The 17,633-nt window shown below is 49.2% G+C and overlaps 1 protein-coding gene across 1 annotated transcript in view; it reads left to right on the forward strand.

The window, feature by feature from the left end:
* Window positions 1-245: 245 nt before the first annotated feature.
* The window catches only part of ERGIC1 (endoplasmic reticulum-golgi intermediate compartment 1), a 54,760-nt gene continuing 37,372 nt past the window's right edge, over window positions 246-17,633 (forward strand). The window contains exon 1 of the mRNA XM_040078319.2: window positions 246-350. Within this exon, the coding sequence (XP_039934253.1) occupies window positions 331-350 (20 nt within the window). The 5' untranslated portion in view covers window positions 246-330. The remainder of the gene's footprint in view (window positions 351-17,633) is intronic.

A 17,633-nucleotide genomic window follows, 5' to 3' on the forward strand; every position in this document is an offset into this window, starting at 1 on the left:
ACTGCGGGAGCCCCGCGGGCCCTGGGGCCGCCCGCACCCGGCACCCCTCACCCCGCATCCCGCATCCCTCACCCCTCACCCCGCACCCCGCACCCCTCGCCCCGCACCCCTCGCCCCGCACGCCGCATCCCCGGCGCGCTGCCGCCGCTCCCGTAACCCGGCGGCGGAAGCCCCGGCCGGCCCGGCCGCCCAATGGGCTGGGGCTGCGCGGCGCCGGGGCCGGGGCCGGGCCCGTCACTTCCTGGCCCTGCAGCCGCCGGCAGCGAGGCCACAGCCGGGGCCGGGGGCGGCGGCGCCCGCAGCCCGCCCGCCACCACCACCGCCACCACCATGCCCTTTGACTTCAGGAGGTGAGTGTCGCCGAGAGTCGCGACAGAGCCCGCCCGCCCCGCGGGGACCGGCCGCCACACCGCCCCGCGCCGCTGCCCGCGCCCACGGGTGCGCGTGGGATGGAGGGAGGGAGGGAGGGATGGAGGGAGGGATGGATGGATGGATGGATGGATGGATGGATGGATGGATGGATGGATGGATGGATGGAGCGATGAAGGGAGGGATGGAGGGGTGGAGGGATGGTGGAGGGATGGAGGGGTGGATGGATGGATGATGGATGGAGGGAGGGATGATTGGGTGATGGATGGAGGGATGGATGGAGGGAGGGATGGAGCGATGAAGGGATGGAGGGATGGATGGATGGATGGATGGATGGATGGAGGGATGGATGATGGATGGATGGATGGATGGATGGATGGATGGAGGGATGGATGGATGGAGTGCACTCAGGCGGTGCCCAGCTCCATAGTGCGCTTCCATCGAGCCCAAGGGCATGTGTTGCGGTTTGGGTTTGCCCGGGAGCAGCGGCACCTTCGGGGTGGTGGATGCGGGTGCTGGGGTGGAGGTGCCGGGCTGCTGCTCCTCCCGCAGGTGTCTGGGGTCTCTCTTTTTTGGTGAGAGGGGTCTCTTTTTGTGGTGGGGCTCCTGCAGCATCTTTAGAAGGTCGTGGTGCGGCTCCCATTGCAGCCTTAGGGCATCATTCCTTGCAGTGGGGTTCCCACGGCAGCTTTAGAGGGTCATTTCTTACAGTGGGGTTCCCGCAGTAGCTTTAGGAGATCACAGTGGGGCTCCCGCGGTGGTTTTAGGGGGTCACTACTTAGGATGGAGCTCCCAGGGCATCTTGAAGGCGTCACTCTTTGCAGCAGGGCTCCCAGGTTGTGCCAAAGCTGTGCCACGTGTCTGATGGCTGGGGAGCGACGTCCACGCCTCCACCTTTGGTTTTGCCATTTTGAGCAGGTGCGAACTGTAGGGTTTGGCCTTTCTGTGCTGCTCCTTCATCCCCTGGGCCGTGTCAGGTACCAAAGCAGAAGTGAGAAAACCCCTCTGACCTCACTGCAGCCAAAATAGCAGCTGTGGGTTCATTTTCTTTTTTGAGCTGTTCTTGAGCCAGCAGTTCTCACCTTCCCGAGTTCAGAGGTGCCAAGGGCAAGACGCACAGATGACTTTTCTCATACAGATTTTACTACAACATAAACATTACAATAAAAAAATACACACATTTTGGGGAATATGCAGTTAACTGCAGTCCTTTCCACGTGGGATCACCATGACCCCTCCATGTGCACCCCCTTGAGATGGGAAGCGGTGAGAGTGCAGTGTTTTAGTTCTCCCAAACACAAAGTTGTGCATTATATTTTTACTGTCATTCTAAACCAGGCCTCTCATTTATGCAGGCTAACAGGGTCCTGTGTGATCCACGGGGCATTGTTGAACATGGAGGCAGTTGCTTCTGAATGAAAACTCGCTGAAGCTGGAAACAGCATCTGCTGGATCATGTGGGATCCGGGGCCCAGAGCCTCGTTTCTGCTTTTGTGTAAAATTTGATAGAAAAATTCTTCCTTGGAGACACTCTGCCAGCTGCGAGTCCTATTGCCATCCATTTTCAGACTTGTAAAATACATGAACGATGAGAGATCCTGGGCTGTGGCTGTCACTTTGTACTAGCAGATAAAGAAAATGTTATTTCTCTTGTCTTTGAAAATGCGATTTCTGTTGGGTCTCAGAATATGTGTGTGGAAACACTGGCTCACCAACAGCATAATCATCTTAAGAGACAGCACTAGTGCTTCACTTTGGAATGGAACAAAGATGTTCAGTAAGAGCTGAATTGCAGGGTTTGTGTTAATGAGTTATAAAAACAGAGACATCGGTTCAGATCTGCATTTTAAAGATTCACAATTACAAACAACCTCTTTGTCATTCAGAGTGGAGGATTAGGAGTAGACACTTCAAAGCTCTTTCTCAAATAACGTAAGCTCACTGAACTTCAGCTTTTCTGCAAGGATGAATTTTTCAAGAGCTGCCATTGATAACAGGAATTTCATATCTAAAGTACAGAGCAGCTATTGTCACGTGCAGCAAACCACTTTCCTGTTTTAGAAGCATGAGCAGAGTTCAGGACCAAAAGGTTTGCAAAGGTTAGATCCCTTTTTAGCTGTTGTGGGTTTTGTTCATAGTGCAGGCAGCAGAACGAAATCTGCTGAGGCTGGAAAATTTTACACTTGTAGGTAAAGTGTGATGCACATGTTAAAAAAAATGCACAGGTACCTCCTGACGACTCTAGAACATACAATACAAGGCTCTTGGAGAAGTAAGGTCACCGCCTTGAGTAGGTTTCTGAATGAAGAAATGACATTGTCGCCACGAAAGTTACGAGGTTTTTCTCTCAGAGCATTCAGCTGGATGTTCCCTTTGGCAGGTGCACTTTGGTACCCTGTCTTTTACATGCCTGTGTGTGAGCAGAGGTGTGGGTTGTTAAGAATCTTTTAGAAATGCTCCCTGCGTGTCTTCTAGAGTCCAAAATTCCGTGTGGAAAGGTGTTGTGTTCTTCTGGAGGCCACGCACTTCACGTCTCATCTGAAGGAATTCTGTCCTTAGCTGCTCTGCCAAGGACATTTGGGGAGGCAAGGTTTTGTTTTTGTATCCTCCCCTTTCTTAGAGCTTTATTTTTGGTATTTTAGGGTGGCAGGATGCTGACAGCTGGCACCAGGTGTAGAGAGGAGCATTGCAGACCAGCTGGAAGGTTAGGCTTTGAGCTCTGTTTCCACACAAAGCAGCTCAAAGAGGAATCCAGACCTCATCTGGAGATGTTGGAGACACAAATGACAAGTAATTAAAACAGCTCAGGACCAAAAATGTCCCCTGTTCTTCACCAGCTAAAAGTCAAAGGAATAATTTACTTCCATGAGACTAAATCTCTTTGCTCTGTCTTAAACTTAGCTAGATTGAAGAACCAAAATTGCTTAAAAATCTTCCTTGGAAGTTGTCTCCATCAGTCAGTCTGATATGGAAGTAACTTGGTTTGTTACCTGTGCTTTCTGGTACAACTTTCTTTTTCTATAGGATTTCTGTTTTCTTGGCTTATCAGTGGTTCCCTTTCCTAATTCAAACTGCGTTTAATTCATAAATAAATCAATATTTTCACAGCAATCTCACATGAATAATAATTATTCTGTCTCAAGTATCTTTAGGGTTTTAATAATACTCAGTGTTTACCTAATACTTTTCATTTTTCAAAGCATCTTGTTCAGACTAATCCCTCCAGTCCTGCTGTGATGTTGGTACAGAACCAAGTTTTCAGCTTCCAGCTTGGAGCCTTCAGTACAGGTCTGTTCAGAGCACGTCACAAGACACCAGCCCTCCTACAGAACTACTAAATCAGTTTGTATTTCCAGAAGGCCTGGTTCTTTCTTTTTTAACACCCATTTGGCTGAAAGAGAGAGACAGGTTTTTCCTTTCTTTGCCCATCTCCTTGTTTTTAGAACTCCAGTCGACACAGCAGCTTTGTACGTGTTTGATTGGGGATTTTGAGTTCTCCCACTGGAGCTGAAAGGGTATTTCCCCTTGGAGCCTCTAAGATCCGGTGTCACCCGCACTCCTGCAGCCTCTGAGGATGGTTTTAAGTCATAATTAGATTAAGCTCTAAGCCTGGGTCGTGTTGAGTGGTGTGGTGAGCCAGGCAGAAGGGTTCCCACATGTGCTGTGATCCCGTGAGCAGGAGGCTGAGCTGGTGCTGGGACCTCAGACTGCTCAGGAGATGAGAATGACACAAGGAAAAATGAGAATTACAGCTGTAAAAATGGGGTGACTCCCTTGCAGTGGAGGTGGACGTGGTGGAGAGAAGCATCGCTGCGAGTTCTCTTGACTCTGGTGGCTTTTCTCTGCACCTGCCTATTTGCATGGAAGAGTTCCTGATGGGTTTGTAAGATACTAAAACTCCTGAACCATCTTGGTCACTGTAGTTGGTTACACTGAGAAAAACTAAAATAGACCACTCTGAAATCAAGTTTTTGTGCTAATTCTGGCTGATTCACAGTTGTGCCCTGGCCAGGTGTTTGGCACAGAGTGGCAAATATCTGTGAATCCTTATTTTTACGTGTAACTGAGAAATTCAGAATTTATTTCCCGCTGTTAATCATTGTGATGTTTTCATTAGGGTTGTTTTTTTTTTTTTTTTTATTGTTCCTTGTTTGGTTTTGGGGTTTGGTTGGTTTTTTGTTTTCACAGTGTGATAACCTGTATGAAGTAACAATGTGCTGTACCCGGATTTTGAAGGTCATGGGAAAGGAGCCAGGCTTAGAAAGGATTTAGATTTAAATGCTGATGCTAAAGTCGAAGGCAAAAAACTCTTATTCCATCTGCACAGTATGACAGGCCCCCACTGTCAGCTGTTCTTTGGCATGTCTGTGATAAATGATATTTTAGTGTGGGTGTGCTGATTCAGACCCATGGATCATTTTTATTGTTTTGGGACACCGGCAGGTCTTCGCTTTAGTTCCTGAAGGGTTTTTTTAAAATCAAATTTTTCAGTCTTAACCAAAGCTGACACACTCCAGCCTTCCTGCTCTTAGCAAAGGGAGTATGTTTGGTTTTAAATGAGACCTAGGGGTTTTGATGGTGAATGGACAAACTGATGCTCACACCTGTGACATGGCACATTTGTGAAATCAATTCCTGACCGAAAGAAAAATGGGGGGGTGGGAACCATGAAAGACAGTTTTGTTTCTTCTTTTCTGAAGCCTAAAGGCTAAAATCAAGTTATTTGCCTTAAGCTCACAAGTGAATGAGGTGTCTGAGGGGTGCTTAGTTTGGAAAAGCTTTTTCTCTGTAGACTCAAAATCACCTAAAATCTGGTTTGTGCTCATTAATCTGGTCAGGAATCGATTTCACAACTGTGCCAGGTCGCAAGTGTGAGCAGCAGTCTGTCTATTCCCATCACAGCTCAGGTCTAATTTAAACCCAAACGTACTCCCTTTGCTAAGAGCAGTAAAGTGACAACGATTTTGTCCAAGGTATTAATTCCTGTACGCGATTGAGCTGGTAGCTGTCCCTTCCTAAATTAATGACTAGGAGCCGTAGCGCAGGTTTGGGTGGTTACAGATGTACAGAATCACGGAATATTCTCAGCTGGAAGGATGGTGGAGTCCAGCCCCACAGCCTTGGCGCTGTCAGCCGCGTGCTCTGCCGGACTGAGCTCGCTGCAGCAGTAACTGCGTTTCCATCCCCACCTGCAGCCGCGTCTGCCGAGCCCCTTCCCGTTCCCGTTGTGCAATGCCGCAGTAAACAACCCTTCCAAGTGGTATTGCTGCCACCTTACGTAACGACCGACGTGGAGCTGGGTGCCAGGCGGTGCCGTGACTTTACTTTGGCCCCACAGCAGCCCTTTGAGGGCACCTGAGAAATTAATTCTGCAGTCACAGCGGTCAGATGGGCGAGCGGAGCTCCACAGACAGAGTCTGTCGATGTTTGTGCCACAAATAACCGATTATACACGGCGTGCACGCGTGTAAATGTTCCTTCCTGAGTCTCCCTTAGTGCATCATTTCTCTCAAAATGTCATCGGAGTGGAGATTTTTGTCCTGAGTTAAGTAGGGGAATATTAGGATCTGGCTTTGTAGGAAAGTTTTGCATTGTTCCTTCTGAGCTTTAACTGTCCTCCTTTGTTCGGTCCTTGGTGACACAGATGCTTCCTTCATGCCATCATAGTTCATTGCTGTGAGAATGACTGAATCACCCTGTAAACAGAGCTGAGGCGGTGCCACCGGCCTGCGCCGCGAGCTGGGGACGTTGTTGAGCTGGTATTCTGAAGTGTGCTGGTGTGTTTTTTAGGCACGCGGTTCAAATGGTGGAGGTGGTGAGGAAAGAATAGTCTTGCAATGAACGAAGAAGTGGAGAATCATCTGTTTTTCTTGTCTCCCATCCAAGCACAAGCCCTGAAGTGATGTCTAGGTATTCCTGTACAGAGCCAGCTGCTCTCGAAATGGAAAACTTGGACTGCCAAAAAATTAACCACAGCCTTGCCACAATGTACAAAACCTTCCTTATGCTGAAATGCCTGAGTATTTTAGTAGTAAATCTTTATACTGAAGTGTCTGAGTATTTCAGTCATAATCATGGCAGACGCACTCACAGGTTGGCCAGTGCAGCTCACTGAACTGTGTGTGTTTGGATCTTTGCTTTTCTGTTTGGTATTTTTGAAGGATGTTTCCAAATGAGATGTATTTAGTTTAATTCAGAGAAGCCAGAAAGATTGGCATGTAATGGAAGAGCCTTCAAAATGCTTTGAACAGCTGTGTTACTGCTGACAGGATTTCAGGAGGTCATCATTCCTTAGTGTTTATTGAACAATTCTGTCTTCAAGCAGATCACTTGGCTTCCAAATTGTCCCTCTCTGTAGACCACTGTGTGCCCCCTAAAACATCAGTGATGTAAATGTGGCTTTGTTTTCTGATAAAGGTGAAGCCTTCAGGCGCTGCTTGGATTCTGTGTCACTCCAAAATGAAAGGTGGCCCAGCTGCACTGAAATCTGAACGTGGCTGCTGCATTAGAACAGGTTGTATCTGGACCAAAAACCAGTGGTAAACATGCAAGTTGCAGCTCTTCAGTCTGTATCAGTTATGGTTTTTTAGTGGGTATCCATACAGATGTTTTTTGGAAATTGTGTCAAACCAGGAACTTGACTTGGAAGCTGGGTGATGCAGAAGAGTTGTACTTGGCTTGTAGGTAACACAATGACGTGCAAATAAAAATCAGGGCCGAGTTGTAGAAGCTTGTACAGAAATTCTTGTCTTCTTGGATTGGAATTTAAATAGCAGAACCTGAGCTGCTCACTGAGGAGTTGCTGATAGTCTGGAAAAGTATTTATATTTTAATTCCTTGTATGGGGTAAGAGTTTCTTTTACTAATATGGAGAAATCTCGCTCTGCAGTAGGTATGGATTGGCCTGTGTGCTTTTCAGAGAAGCCTTATGAATATGGAGCTGGTTTTTTCCACATATTCCTCTTTCCCCCCCCTTTTTTTTTTTGATTCCCCACATGTTGTATTGGTTCATGCTCTTTCCTGCCAATCTCTGATTTTTGTGCTGAGCAAATGCAGCTGGGACTTGAACCAGAAAGCGGCTTCCCCAAATAAAACCTGCACGTTTCTGATGCCAAAATAGCTCTTCCCAGATCTTGTTTCAAGGTGTTCAGCAGTGCAAGGCAGCAGCAGAGCCTCAGTGTTTTGTGATTCCTGGAAGCTGGGGGCAGGACTACAGTACAGCTCTTTTTTCCCTTAGCTCTCTGGTTGTGTGTAGGTAAATTCTTAGAAATCGCAGTCCAGCTTTGAATTTTGCTCAGTGTCTGCTGCAGATCAGGACTTTGGTTTGTTTGTGGGGTGGGAATGAGGCAGGAGGTCGAGAGCCCTGAGCTGGCAGGTGTCTCGTGGGGAAAAGGAGAAATGTGCAGGAACAAGGGGATCACGAAGGGTGGAAGGGCTGGGATGTGCTGGGGAGCTGCAGGAACAAGGATCTTGGAGTTGAAGGCTCTGGCCAGGAAGGGTTACAGTCGGCTTCTGGCATTCAGGTATCTGAACAATCTGCTTCGTTTGGGGAGCAGCCATGTATGTTTAATGCTCTTCCCCATTCTCCCTGTTCTCCAGAAAATGCTGCTCCCACTCAGGAGTACAATGGCTCTTAGAGTCCAGCAAAGGGCTGGATCCCTGCAAATACCAGTCCCCTTACTTGAACATTTTTTCTTCATGACACTTTTCTCCTGTTTTGATGAAGAAGCGGAGTGTAATTTGCTCACTTTATTAAAAATACATTTCTCTTCCATCCTTCATTTTGACACCTGCTTCACTGCCTAAAAGGAAATAAAATGCTTGCTGGCAAGACTCCACCTTTGAGTATTTGTGATTATGCTTTCCCCCTTCTCCTAATTGCCTTTGGAATGTGTTTGAGCCTAACATTTTATTTTGAAGGAAGAAGAAAAGTGATGTACCGCTTCCTGTCTTCCATCCTTCAGTGTCACCTAAAAAAAGTAGCTGCACTTTTGGCATATTGCAGCAGTACAATTGCTGTGTATATTCCCGAGAGAATGAGCTTGATATGCCCTGGAAGAATAAAACCACAAAATTTGGCTCGTGGTTGACAAAAAGGTGTTCTGCAGGACAGCACAGCAGAACCGCAGAGAGGGCAGAAGGGAGGGAAAAATGAGAACTGGATCCTTGGAAAGGAATCAGTTTAAGTGGGAGCAGAGTGTATGAATTTTCGTGCCTTTTTTTTTTTCAGCAGCTGCTGTGAGGATTGAAAGTGTTTTGTCCTAGAAATAAATGGGTTTGTTTTTCTGTCCCTATGCAGATCCTGTACCTGCTAAGTAACCAGCAGGCCAGGTGACATAATGGGCTCAGGCTGGTGCCTCCAAGGTTCTCTCAGCCCCTTTCCCTAAATGTCCACTTACCCAAAGGCTGGATTATATAATTAATGACAGCCCTCCTGGCCTAACCTTGTTTTCTTGTTCTCAGTACTCCTCCTTGTTTCAGACACTTCCTCTGTTAGTTTCATTATGTTCTTGGAGCTAGGATTAAGAGGGAGGAGCTGGCTGGCAAGGAAACCTATTCCTGCATTTCACTCCTGGCTTTGTAAGTGTGGAGAGTCAGCAGGTCAGAAATAAAAAAAAAAATCCTGTTTGCTTTGAAAACTGGTGTGATGTTGTGAGTGAGAAGTCAGTCATGCAGCATTTGAAAAATTGCAGTCTTCACCTGCTTGCAGTCCAGACAAACTGGTTTAGAACTCCATCAGCCCCTCCACCTCCCCTGCCTGGCCCTTCTCATATCAGAGCTCGCTCAAAGTAATTGAGGATTAAAGAGTTTCCCATGTAATTCGGAAGCCTCGAGAGTTTGTCCCGCATAGCTGAGGTTCTGCAGCGTGTGCTCGTGTCCCATTGTGTGTAAATGAGGACTGGCTGATTGCTTCATGATGTGTGCATTATCCGCGGGTGCTCATCTTATAAAATGTGTTAATGACTGCCTGGTGTTTACAAGTATCGGCTTATTGCTCCGGCTTTGAATCTGTATCTGCACCTCCAGCTCACACTCGGGGCCAGGCTTTGGTGTTTGTGTGCTCAGTGTTTATTTTCTGTGTGAAACTGCGATTAGCAGGAGCACTTATCTGACTTTGCACATGCCTCCAAGTTTGTGTCCCAATTCACAAAAACCATCGAGACTGTTCGCAGACGGCTCTCCTGGTGCTGAACCGAGCTGGGCTCTTGTGGAGCACGTCCGGTTTGTTTTCCTAAAGCCACCTTCCTGCCGCTTTCCTTGAACAGACCTTCAAAGGATCAGAGAATCACAAAATGTTCTGAGCTGGAAGGGACCCCCAAGGGTCAGTGACCCAGCTCCTGGCCCTGCACAGACCCCCCAACAATCCCAGCCTGGGCACCCCTGGGAGTGTTCTCCAAGCTCTCCTGGAGCCTTGGTCAGTGCCCCACGACCCTCTGGGGAAAGAACTTTTCCTGATATCCGACCTAAAATCCCCCCAGCACAACCCCAGCCATTCCTTCAGGCAGAACCTGGAGCTTTGCTGGTTTAACTTCAGATACCTGCAGTTTTCCCATCTGCAGATTCCCACGTGCTGCAGGAGAGGTGGGCAGATGTTGCCGGGTGCTGCTGTGCGAAATGAAGGAGCTGAAGAGGGAACGTTGGATTGAGCGGAGCAGGAACGACGCGGTGGGTCAGCTCTGGGAGCAGAACAAACTGGGCTCTGCTGGCTCCCACTGCTCAGCCCGGGGGCAGGATCACAGCCTGGCCCTGCCACAGCTGTCCCGAGCTGCTCTCTGCGTGTCATGTTCTCCTCTGCCAGCAGACAGGAAACGCAGAAATGTCGTCTCGGCAAAGAATTAGCAGAATGAAGAGCTCAGAAGTCAGTAGTTCCTATTTTCTGCCCCTGCTGCTGACTTCCTACCGTTGTTTTCCCGTTCATCTAAAGGGATTTCACCTACTTGGTTGGACTGGGAGGAGAGTGATTGATTTTATCGTCATTGATTTCAACCTGTGCTAGGTTGTAGGAGCTAAGTGTTCTTGCAGAGTTGTCAGAACATTGGGTGGGGAAGAAAAACAACCCAAGAAAGGATTTCAGAATTAAATAAATCTTGAACTAGTATTTCTCAATGAAAAGGGAAAAATTAATGCTTTCTATACACATGTAGAGTGAGGTGTAGAGAATAAGGCAGCTCTACTTCCTCACCTGTTTTAGAACGAATATATTATGTGTATAGATTCTTCTTTATTTGCTAGGTTTGCAGAGCAAAATTGGAGATTTTTTGCCCAGCACAGGTACAGCAAGGACCACAGGAATGGAAAATGCAGAGGACATTGGAACTCAACCACTTTCAGTGTCAAGTAAGAGAGGCTTTGCTTTAGAAGGACAGGCTTTTCTTGATGCCTCCCAATTAAAGCCCATCCTTTCCTGGTTCACAGGCTTGCTCCAAAGTGCAGGTCTGACTTTTTTTCCTGTAGCAGCTCTCAGGCAGCTGGGGCACATAATCCAGCCCAGGGCACTGCTGAGCAGTCTGTGTGCCTTGCCCAGGGTTCTTTTAATCCCCTCCTCAGCAGCAGTCCGGTGATGCCCAGCCCCTCTCAGGGTCACTGAGCAGAGGGGAGTTGTGTCCTGCTCCTGCCTTTTCTGTGTCCCAGATCCCAGCTGCTCTCCAGGGCCATCTTTACTCTTTTACTTCACATATTCCGTCCTTAGGCACACGGAATGGGATCTTTCAGGCCATCTCTGCTGTTTCACTGCTGAATAAGTTCAATTTAACAAGTAAAGAGGTTAATCCTTTTATCTCTGGTGTTCTGGGGATGGTTTCAACGATTGTGAGCAGTAAAACTCCCCCAACTACTTCAGACAGGCGTCTGGGATTTTATTTTTTAAGTAAATGGTATTTTGCTAATCAAAAGGGCGCCGTGTGTGCAAACCTGACACAGCTGTGCTGTTTGTTCTACCTCTGTATTTCCCTCAGCTTGAGCTGTCACACTGAAGGCTAAATTGTTGGCTTTACATTCATCCATTCTACAGAAGGAACAGCTTTGCTTTTCAAGATCTTACCACGAGTGTCTGATGTGCTTTGTAGGAGGGAATGAAGCCAGGAAAATGTGTTCTGATGGAAGTCCCTGCCTGCCTTTGGAGGAGGGAGTCTGTGTCTGAGCCTGCTTGGTTTTATTTACAGCTAAATGGCCGCTGGAGAAGTTAAAAGCCACCTGATGGCCTGTGCTCCTCAGCTGGTGTCTTGGGCTCGTGGTGCCCAGCAGCTCTGTTGACAAAGCTGGGATGAATTGTCCCAGAGTCATTGTTTGGGAGCAGTGACCCGAGGAAACAGAGGAGCAGTTGCCGCCTGTTAAACAACTTGGAAGCTCTTAGCTAAGTGATTGGATTTTTTATTTAAAATCTATTTTTTTTTTTCAGTAACCCTGGGGTATTCTCTGTGCCATCTTAATTTCTCTTATTTTTTTCTTGCCCCATCTCTTTCTCTTTTTGGTCTGTCTCAAGACATCAAGCCTGGGGGCAGCAGTTCCACAGGATGGCTCAGGCTGGGTGGGAGCACAGAGGGTCCCTGGTGCCACCTCCGTGCTCCAGCAGGGCCACCCCAGAGCACGGGGCACAGCAGTGTGTGCAGACACCCCTGCAGTGAGACTCCACAGCCTGCTGCTCTCTGCTCAGGGCTCGGGGCAGGAGTTGTGCGGGGAATTGCTGGGCTCGGTCCCTGCCCGTGCCTCTGGTGCCATTGCTGGGGCTGGGGCAGAGCCTGGGCCCTGCTCTGCCCCTCCCTGCACCCAGGGACACACGGGGACACATGGGGACACACGGGGACACACGGGGACACACGGGGACACACGGGGACACCCAGGGACACCCAGGGACACACGGGGACACACGGGGACACACGGGGACACCCAGGGACACCCAGGGACACACGGGGACACCCAGGGACACACGGGGACACACGGGGACACCAGGGACACACGGGGACACCCAGGGACACCCGGGGACACACGGGGACACCCAGGGACACACGGGGACACCCAGGGACACCCAGGGACACACGGGGACACCCAGGGACACCCGGGGACACACGGGGACACCCGGGGACACACGGGGACACATGGGGACACTCGGGGACACACGGGGACACATGGGGACACCCAGGGACACACGGGGACACTCGGGGACACCCAGGGACACTCGGGGACACCCAGGGACACACGGGGACACACGGGGACACACGGGGACACCTGGGGACACACGGGGACACACGGGGACACATGGGGACACCCAGGGACACACGGGGACACAGGGACACACGGGGACACAGGGACACACGGGGACACCCAGAGACACACGGGGACACACGGGGACACCCAGGGACACACGGGGACACCCAGGGACACCCAGGGACACACGGGGACACACGGGGACACCCAGGGACACACGGGGACACACGGGGACACCCAGGGACACACGGGGACACCCAGGGACACACGGGGACACACGGGGACACCCAGGGACATACAGGGCTGACAGCACACCCAGGGACACCCGGGGCTGACAGCACCCCCAGCCCCTCTCAGCTGAGCTCCTCTCCAGGCTGAGCAGCCCCAGCTCCCTCAGCCTCCCCTGGGCATGGAGATGCTCCGGGCCCTTCCTCAGCTCCAGAGCCACTGCTGGATCTGCTCCAGGAGCTCCAGGTCTCCATTCCTGATCTAGAAGCTACAGCCCGAGTATCTGGTTTACTTCATATTTATGTTTTGGGTGCTGGGCACAGGTGGGGAATGGCATCCCTGGGTGTTCCAGTGCCTGATCACAGACCCCACCGTGCCGGAGCTGGAGGGAGCGCCAGGTTTTTCTCTTGGGCACTTGTAATTCTCAAGCTTTGCTGAGATGACCAGAGAAGCTGCCCGAGAAGTCAGCAGAGCACACAGAAATGCTCCTTGTCACTAAGCAGCATGCCTCTGGTGGGAAGGTTTCTCTAGAAATACCGCTGGGGATTAAAGGCAGGGCGTTCCCATTTGTGCCTCCAGCCTGAATGATCCTGCCCTGACAGCAGGCAGAGCTTCCTCTTGATACCACGAATTCACATGGAAAATAACCAATGTGGCCTGGGTTTTTCCTTCCCCTTCTGCCTCCAGGCTTCACTGATTTGGGGACCAGGGAGAAGGGAAGCTTGGAGACAGGGTGCTTAGAGTCTGCTCTCCCCTTTGTAACACCAGCCTCCTCTGAAGTGTTCCTGGAGAGAGGGAAGGGAGTCTCTTTGTGCACAGTCATCTTTGAATGTCAGATGGACTTAATCCAAGTTATATTTACCGTGACTAAGTTTCTCTCTGCTTCCCATGTTCTCCTTAAAAATGATGAAGTGTTTTATGCAGAGTGGATTCTCGGCTGTAATTGGTATCTCTGCTAAGAGCCTTAATAGTAGCAGCTACTGAATGAATCATAGTCCATAAACTCTTCTGCTGTCTCTAGGAAAGGGTCCTCCAGAGGTGGGGGCAGCGGGAATGTGAGGAAACAGAGCTGTGTGCTGGGCTGGGGGGAGACTCTTCGGAGCCGTCGTTCCAGCTCATTTCTCCTGCACTCAGACATTTCCTGAAGTGGGGCTGAGGCTGCTCATTCTCCTCTTGCTTCACACCTGCCTTGGTTTCCTGAATCGCTACTGCAGCTCCTCCTGTCGTGAAATCAAACCTCAAAACAGAGCCAGTTAGACAAAGCTCGTGGGGAGAGCTGGTTGTCTCTGCACCGGGTCTGTGGGGGGCCCAAATAAAGGGGATGGAACCGACCATCTCTGCTCCCTGGCACGCAGGAAAACAGCAGAAAGGTTCAAGGGGGCAGATAGGAAATGGTGCGAGGAAGAACAGAAGTGACAAATCCCAAGGTTATGTCCTTGTCTCCAGGGAAAACTAATCCTCAGGCGTGGGGATGATTTGTCTCTGTAAAGGCACTTAAATAGAAATTGTATTGGGCTGGATTCACTCATATCTGCATGAAGTAATTAGAGAGGCTTGTGTAACTCCGAGGGATGTGGCCTAAAAATGAATTTGTTTAGGATGTCTAAATGACAGACGCTCTCAAAGAAAAGGCAGTGGATGTTTTCAAGCCTGTTATCAGACAGTCCTGCCTCAAAGGGACTCTTACCAAAAACCAAATGGATGCTGGCATAGGCTCCACTGTCCAGGGCTGTGTTTGGCACCTGCCTTGCTGTCTGTGTATCTTCCACAGGTGTTTCTTTTTGATGTTGCTTTCATCAAAAGCCATCTGGGATTGTTGTTTTGAATGGACGTGCCCAGAAATGCACAGTGCAGCAGTTTTTCTCTCCACCTGAAGGAGAAAACCAGTGTAACAGACAGGGTACTTAATCTTCTTTTGACAAAAAGCGCCTTTTTTTTTTTCAGGACTGAGTTTTTAAAGACTGAATACCCACATGGGCTGCCCGTGTGTCATTTCCTGAGTGACAGGTGCAGCGTGTAACGGTAGAAATTCTCCTTCCACGCTGTAACTGGGTTTACTGGTGAGCGTGTCATGAGTGGACTTTGTGAAGAACAGGCAAGCTCCTTGTCTAGCCAGGAGCTGGGGGGTGTGTGTGTGGAGAAACAGTGACCTCATGCCTTCTCGGCTTCTTTGGGGTTTGCAGCCACGCTCTGACCCCCTTTTGCGAGGAGGAATTGATGGATGGGGGGAACCAGCGGCGATGTGTCACTAGAATTTATCTCCAGTTTGCAGCTCCTTGCTGATAAATGGCGAGGGGAGATAGCAGCTAACGGGCAGAGGGGTAAACAGGGTTTGGTGACTGCTTTAAGCCGCTTCTGTTCCCTGTGCAGTGGCAAGGAAACAGTTCTGGCGTGAAATAGTTCCTCAAAGGCCAACTTTGTCTTCTTTTGGTTTAGAGAGCGGACGTAAAACTTAACACTGCCTAAAAATGCAGTGTTATCTGCTGGGCAAGGTTTAGAGCGAACAAAGGAGAGTGGTTTTGGTGTGACAGCCGTGTTTTCAAAGGGGCTCTGAAAAGACAGACTTATTCCTGCCTTCTGGCTGCCTTGGGAGTGAATTAACTGTGCTGCAGAGAGATCAATTCTGTGTGAGAAGAGGGATCTCCACGGAAATCTGGGCGGTACCTCCCAAATCAGCCTCCCACTGAAGGGCTGGAGAGAGGGGTTGTTGTTTCTTCGTTTCTTTGTGCTGTCTTTCCCGCTGGAGCCCTTGAGTGAGGGTTTTTGTTGATCCAGGAAGCCATCCCAGCCTGGAAAGGTGTATTATTCTTTTTTTCCACCCCATGTCTGTGTGTCATGGTTGTCTTGCCTTTCTCTTTTTCAAGCTGCAGCCCATCTCTTTCCCAGGGAAGTCATGTTTCTTACCAAGAAGGAAGCAATCAGGGGTGGCATTTCTACTGACCCTAAATCTCCTTTTTCAGGATCACAGAGTCGCAGGAACGGGTCAGGTTGGAAAGCACCACACTGGTCCAACCTTTTGCATCCAGACAGTTCTGGAATATCCCCAGCAAGGGAGACTCCCTCAAAGTTGACCTTTTTCTCTCTGTATTTGATATTTCCCCCTTTGTGTAGTTCAGTCACTTCTGCCGTAGAATTGCCAGGTGTTTTAACTTCACGGTGAAGTTCTGTTTCTGCTGGAAAACGCGTTGTCCCTGCAAGTCGCTTCAAGTTTTTTGTCAGTGAAACAAATTGGTGCAGCACCACCAGGCTCGTTCATTCCAAGAGCTCTCAAAGCTACTGATGTGTGGTGGAATTAAGGTAGTTGTTCATTCCACACTGGGCTCGTTGCTGGGAGTGAGTAATGTCACCAGGAATCAGTGACCTCAGCTCCAAATGTGGTATCTGCTGAAAAACAGATGCCACTTCTCCGAGCTGGTGAACAGGGAGGTGGAGAACCAAGTGTTGTTTCGACACCCACATTCTTCTGGGTGAATCACAGCCACGGACCCTTTCTGCTGAGCCAAGATGACAATGGTGGATTTACACCACCACTGACCTGCTAAAAGTGGAATGTCAGCCATGATACTGGTTGGGTTTTTATATATATATATATATTTATATATATATATATATATATATATATATATATATTTAAATCGTCTTTTGACATCAGAAATGTAATTTGTTGTAATGAATGCTCACGGCCTCTAACTTTCAGGACGTGCTGAAGTACCTACAATAGAGCCAGTATGCTTCAAAAAGAATACTGATGTTTCAACATTTGGTTCTCCTGGGGAAAAACGTAATCTGCCTGAAGGACAAAACCATTTTTCCCCAGTCTGTGAGCATTAATTTCTGGAAAGGGACAAAAATTAATCTTTTTTGCTGCTGATTTACAGTGCCCGAATTCTGTTCTGTGACCAAGTGCCACACGAGAATGTGTTACAGTTCTGCTTGATTAACTGGAATCCAAAATACAATCCAAGGGCTCCAGAAGAGCCTTTGCCTGGCCCTTCAGGTAAAACCAGACTTTGCAGAATGGCACATGAGAACACTCCACTGCTGCTCACTCCAGAGCTTCTGCTGTGTCTTTGCAGGGACCCCACACAGGGCATCGGGAATTTTGGGAGCAGGTCAGCCCTGGGTGCCATGGCCAGTGCATCCCTCCTGTCTTTGTGCTGGAAACTGAAGGAGCAATTCGTGTTTTTCCTTCTCTGATATGAGCTCCTTTGGCTGTCAGAGTATCCCTTTGCTACAGGACATTCAAATTTAACCATTGTCTAGTTAGTTCTGCTTAAAAGTTCTTGTTTTTTTTTTTTGTTTAATTGCCTCACATTCTTTGCTTCTTGTTCGTGAAAAACTTTAACGGCGCCTTACAGAGTCGTTAAAAAAGCTCTTTTCAGATTCCAGAGACGTCAGAGAGGATTCTTCTGTTTGGAGGGGTGGAAATCTTCAGTGAAATAATGTATTTATTACTTCATTTCCTGAAACATTTCGGGTCCAAACGTGAAGCTGCTCAGGTGTACGTAAAGCCCTGGCAGGCAGCCCCGCCTGCGGCAGCTCCTGCTGCCGGGAGTGAGCTCATCCTCTGCTCAGGGGGAGGCAGGGGAGGCATCAGCTCTAGAAAAAACCTGCGGTGTTTGGCTCCTGTGCCCTCGCTGCCGCTCGTGCAGCAGGGTCAGAGCTCAGGTGAGAGCCCAGCTGCAGAGCTGCTGGGGCCCAGCACAGCCAGGAGCTGGAGCTGTGCACAGAGCCCAGAGGAGGCTCTGGGATGAGCAGAGGATGGAGCAGCTCTGCTGGGAGAGCTGGGATTGTTCACCTGCAGAGGAGAAGCTTTGGGGTGACACAATTGT

The sequence above is a fragment of the Hirundo rustica genome, chromosome 14, assembly GCF_015227805.2.
Source record: "Hirundo rustica isolate bHirRus1 chromosome 14, bHirRus1.pri.v3, whole genome shotgun sequence".
Taxonomy (NCBI): Eukaryota; Metazoa; Chordata; class Aves; order Passeriformes; family Hirundinidae; genus Hirundo; species Hirundo rustica.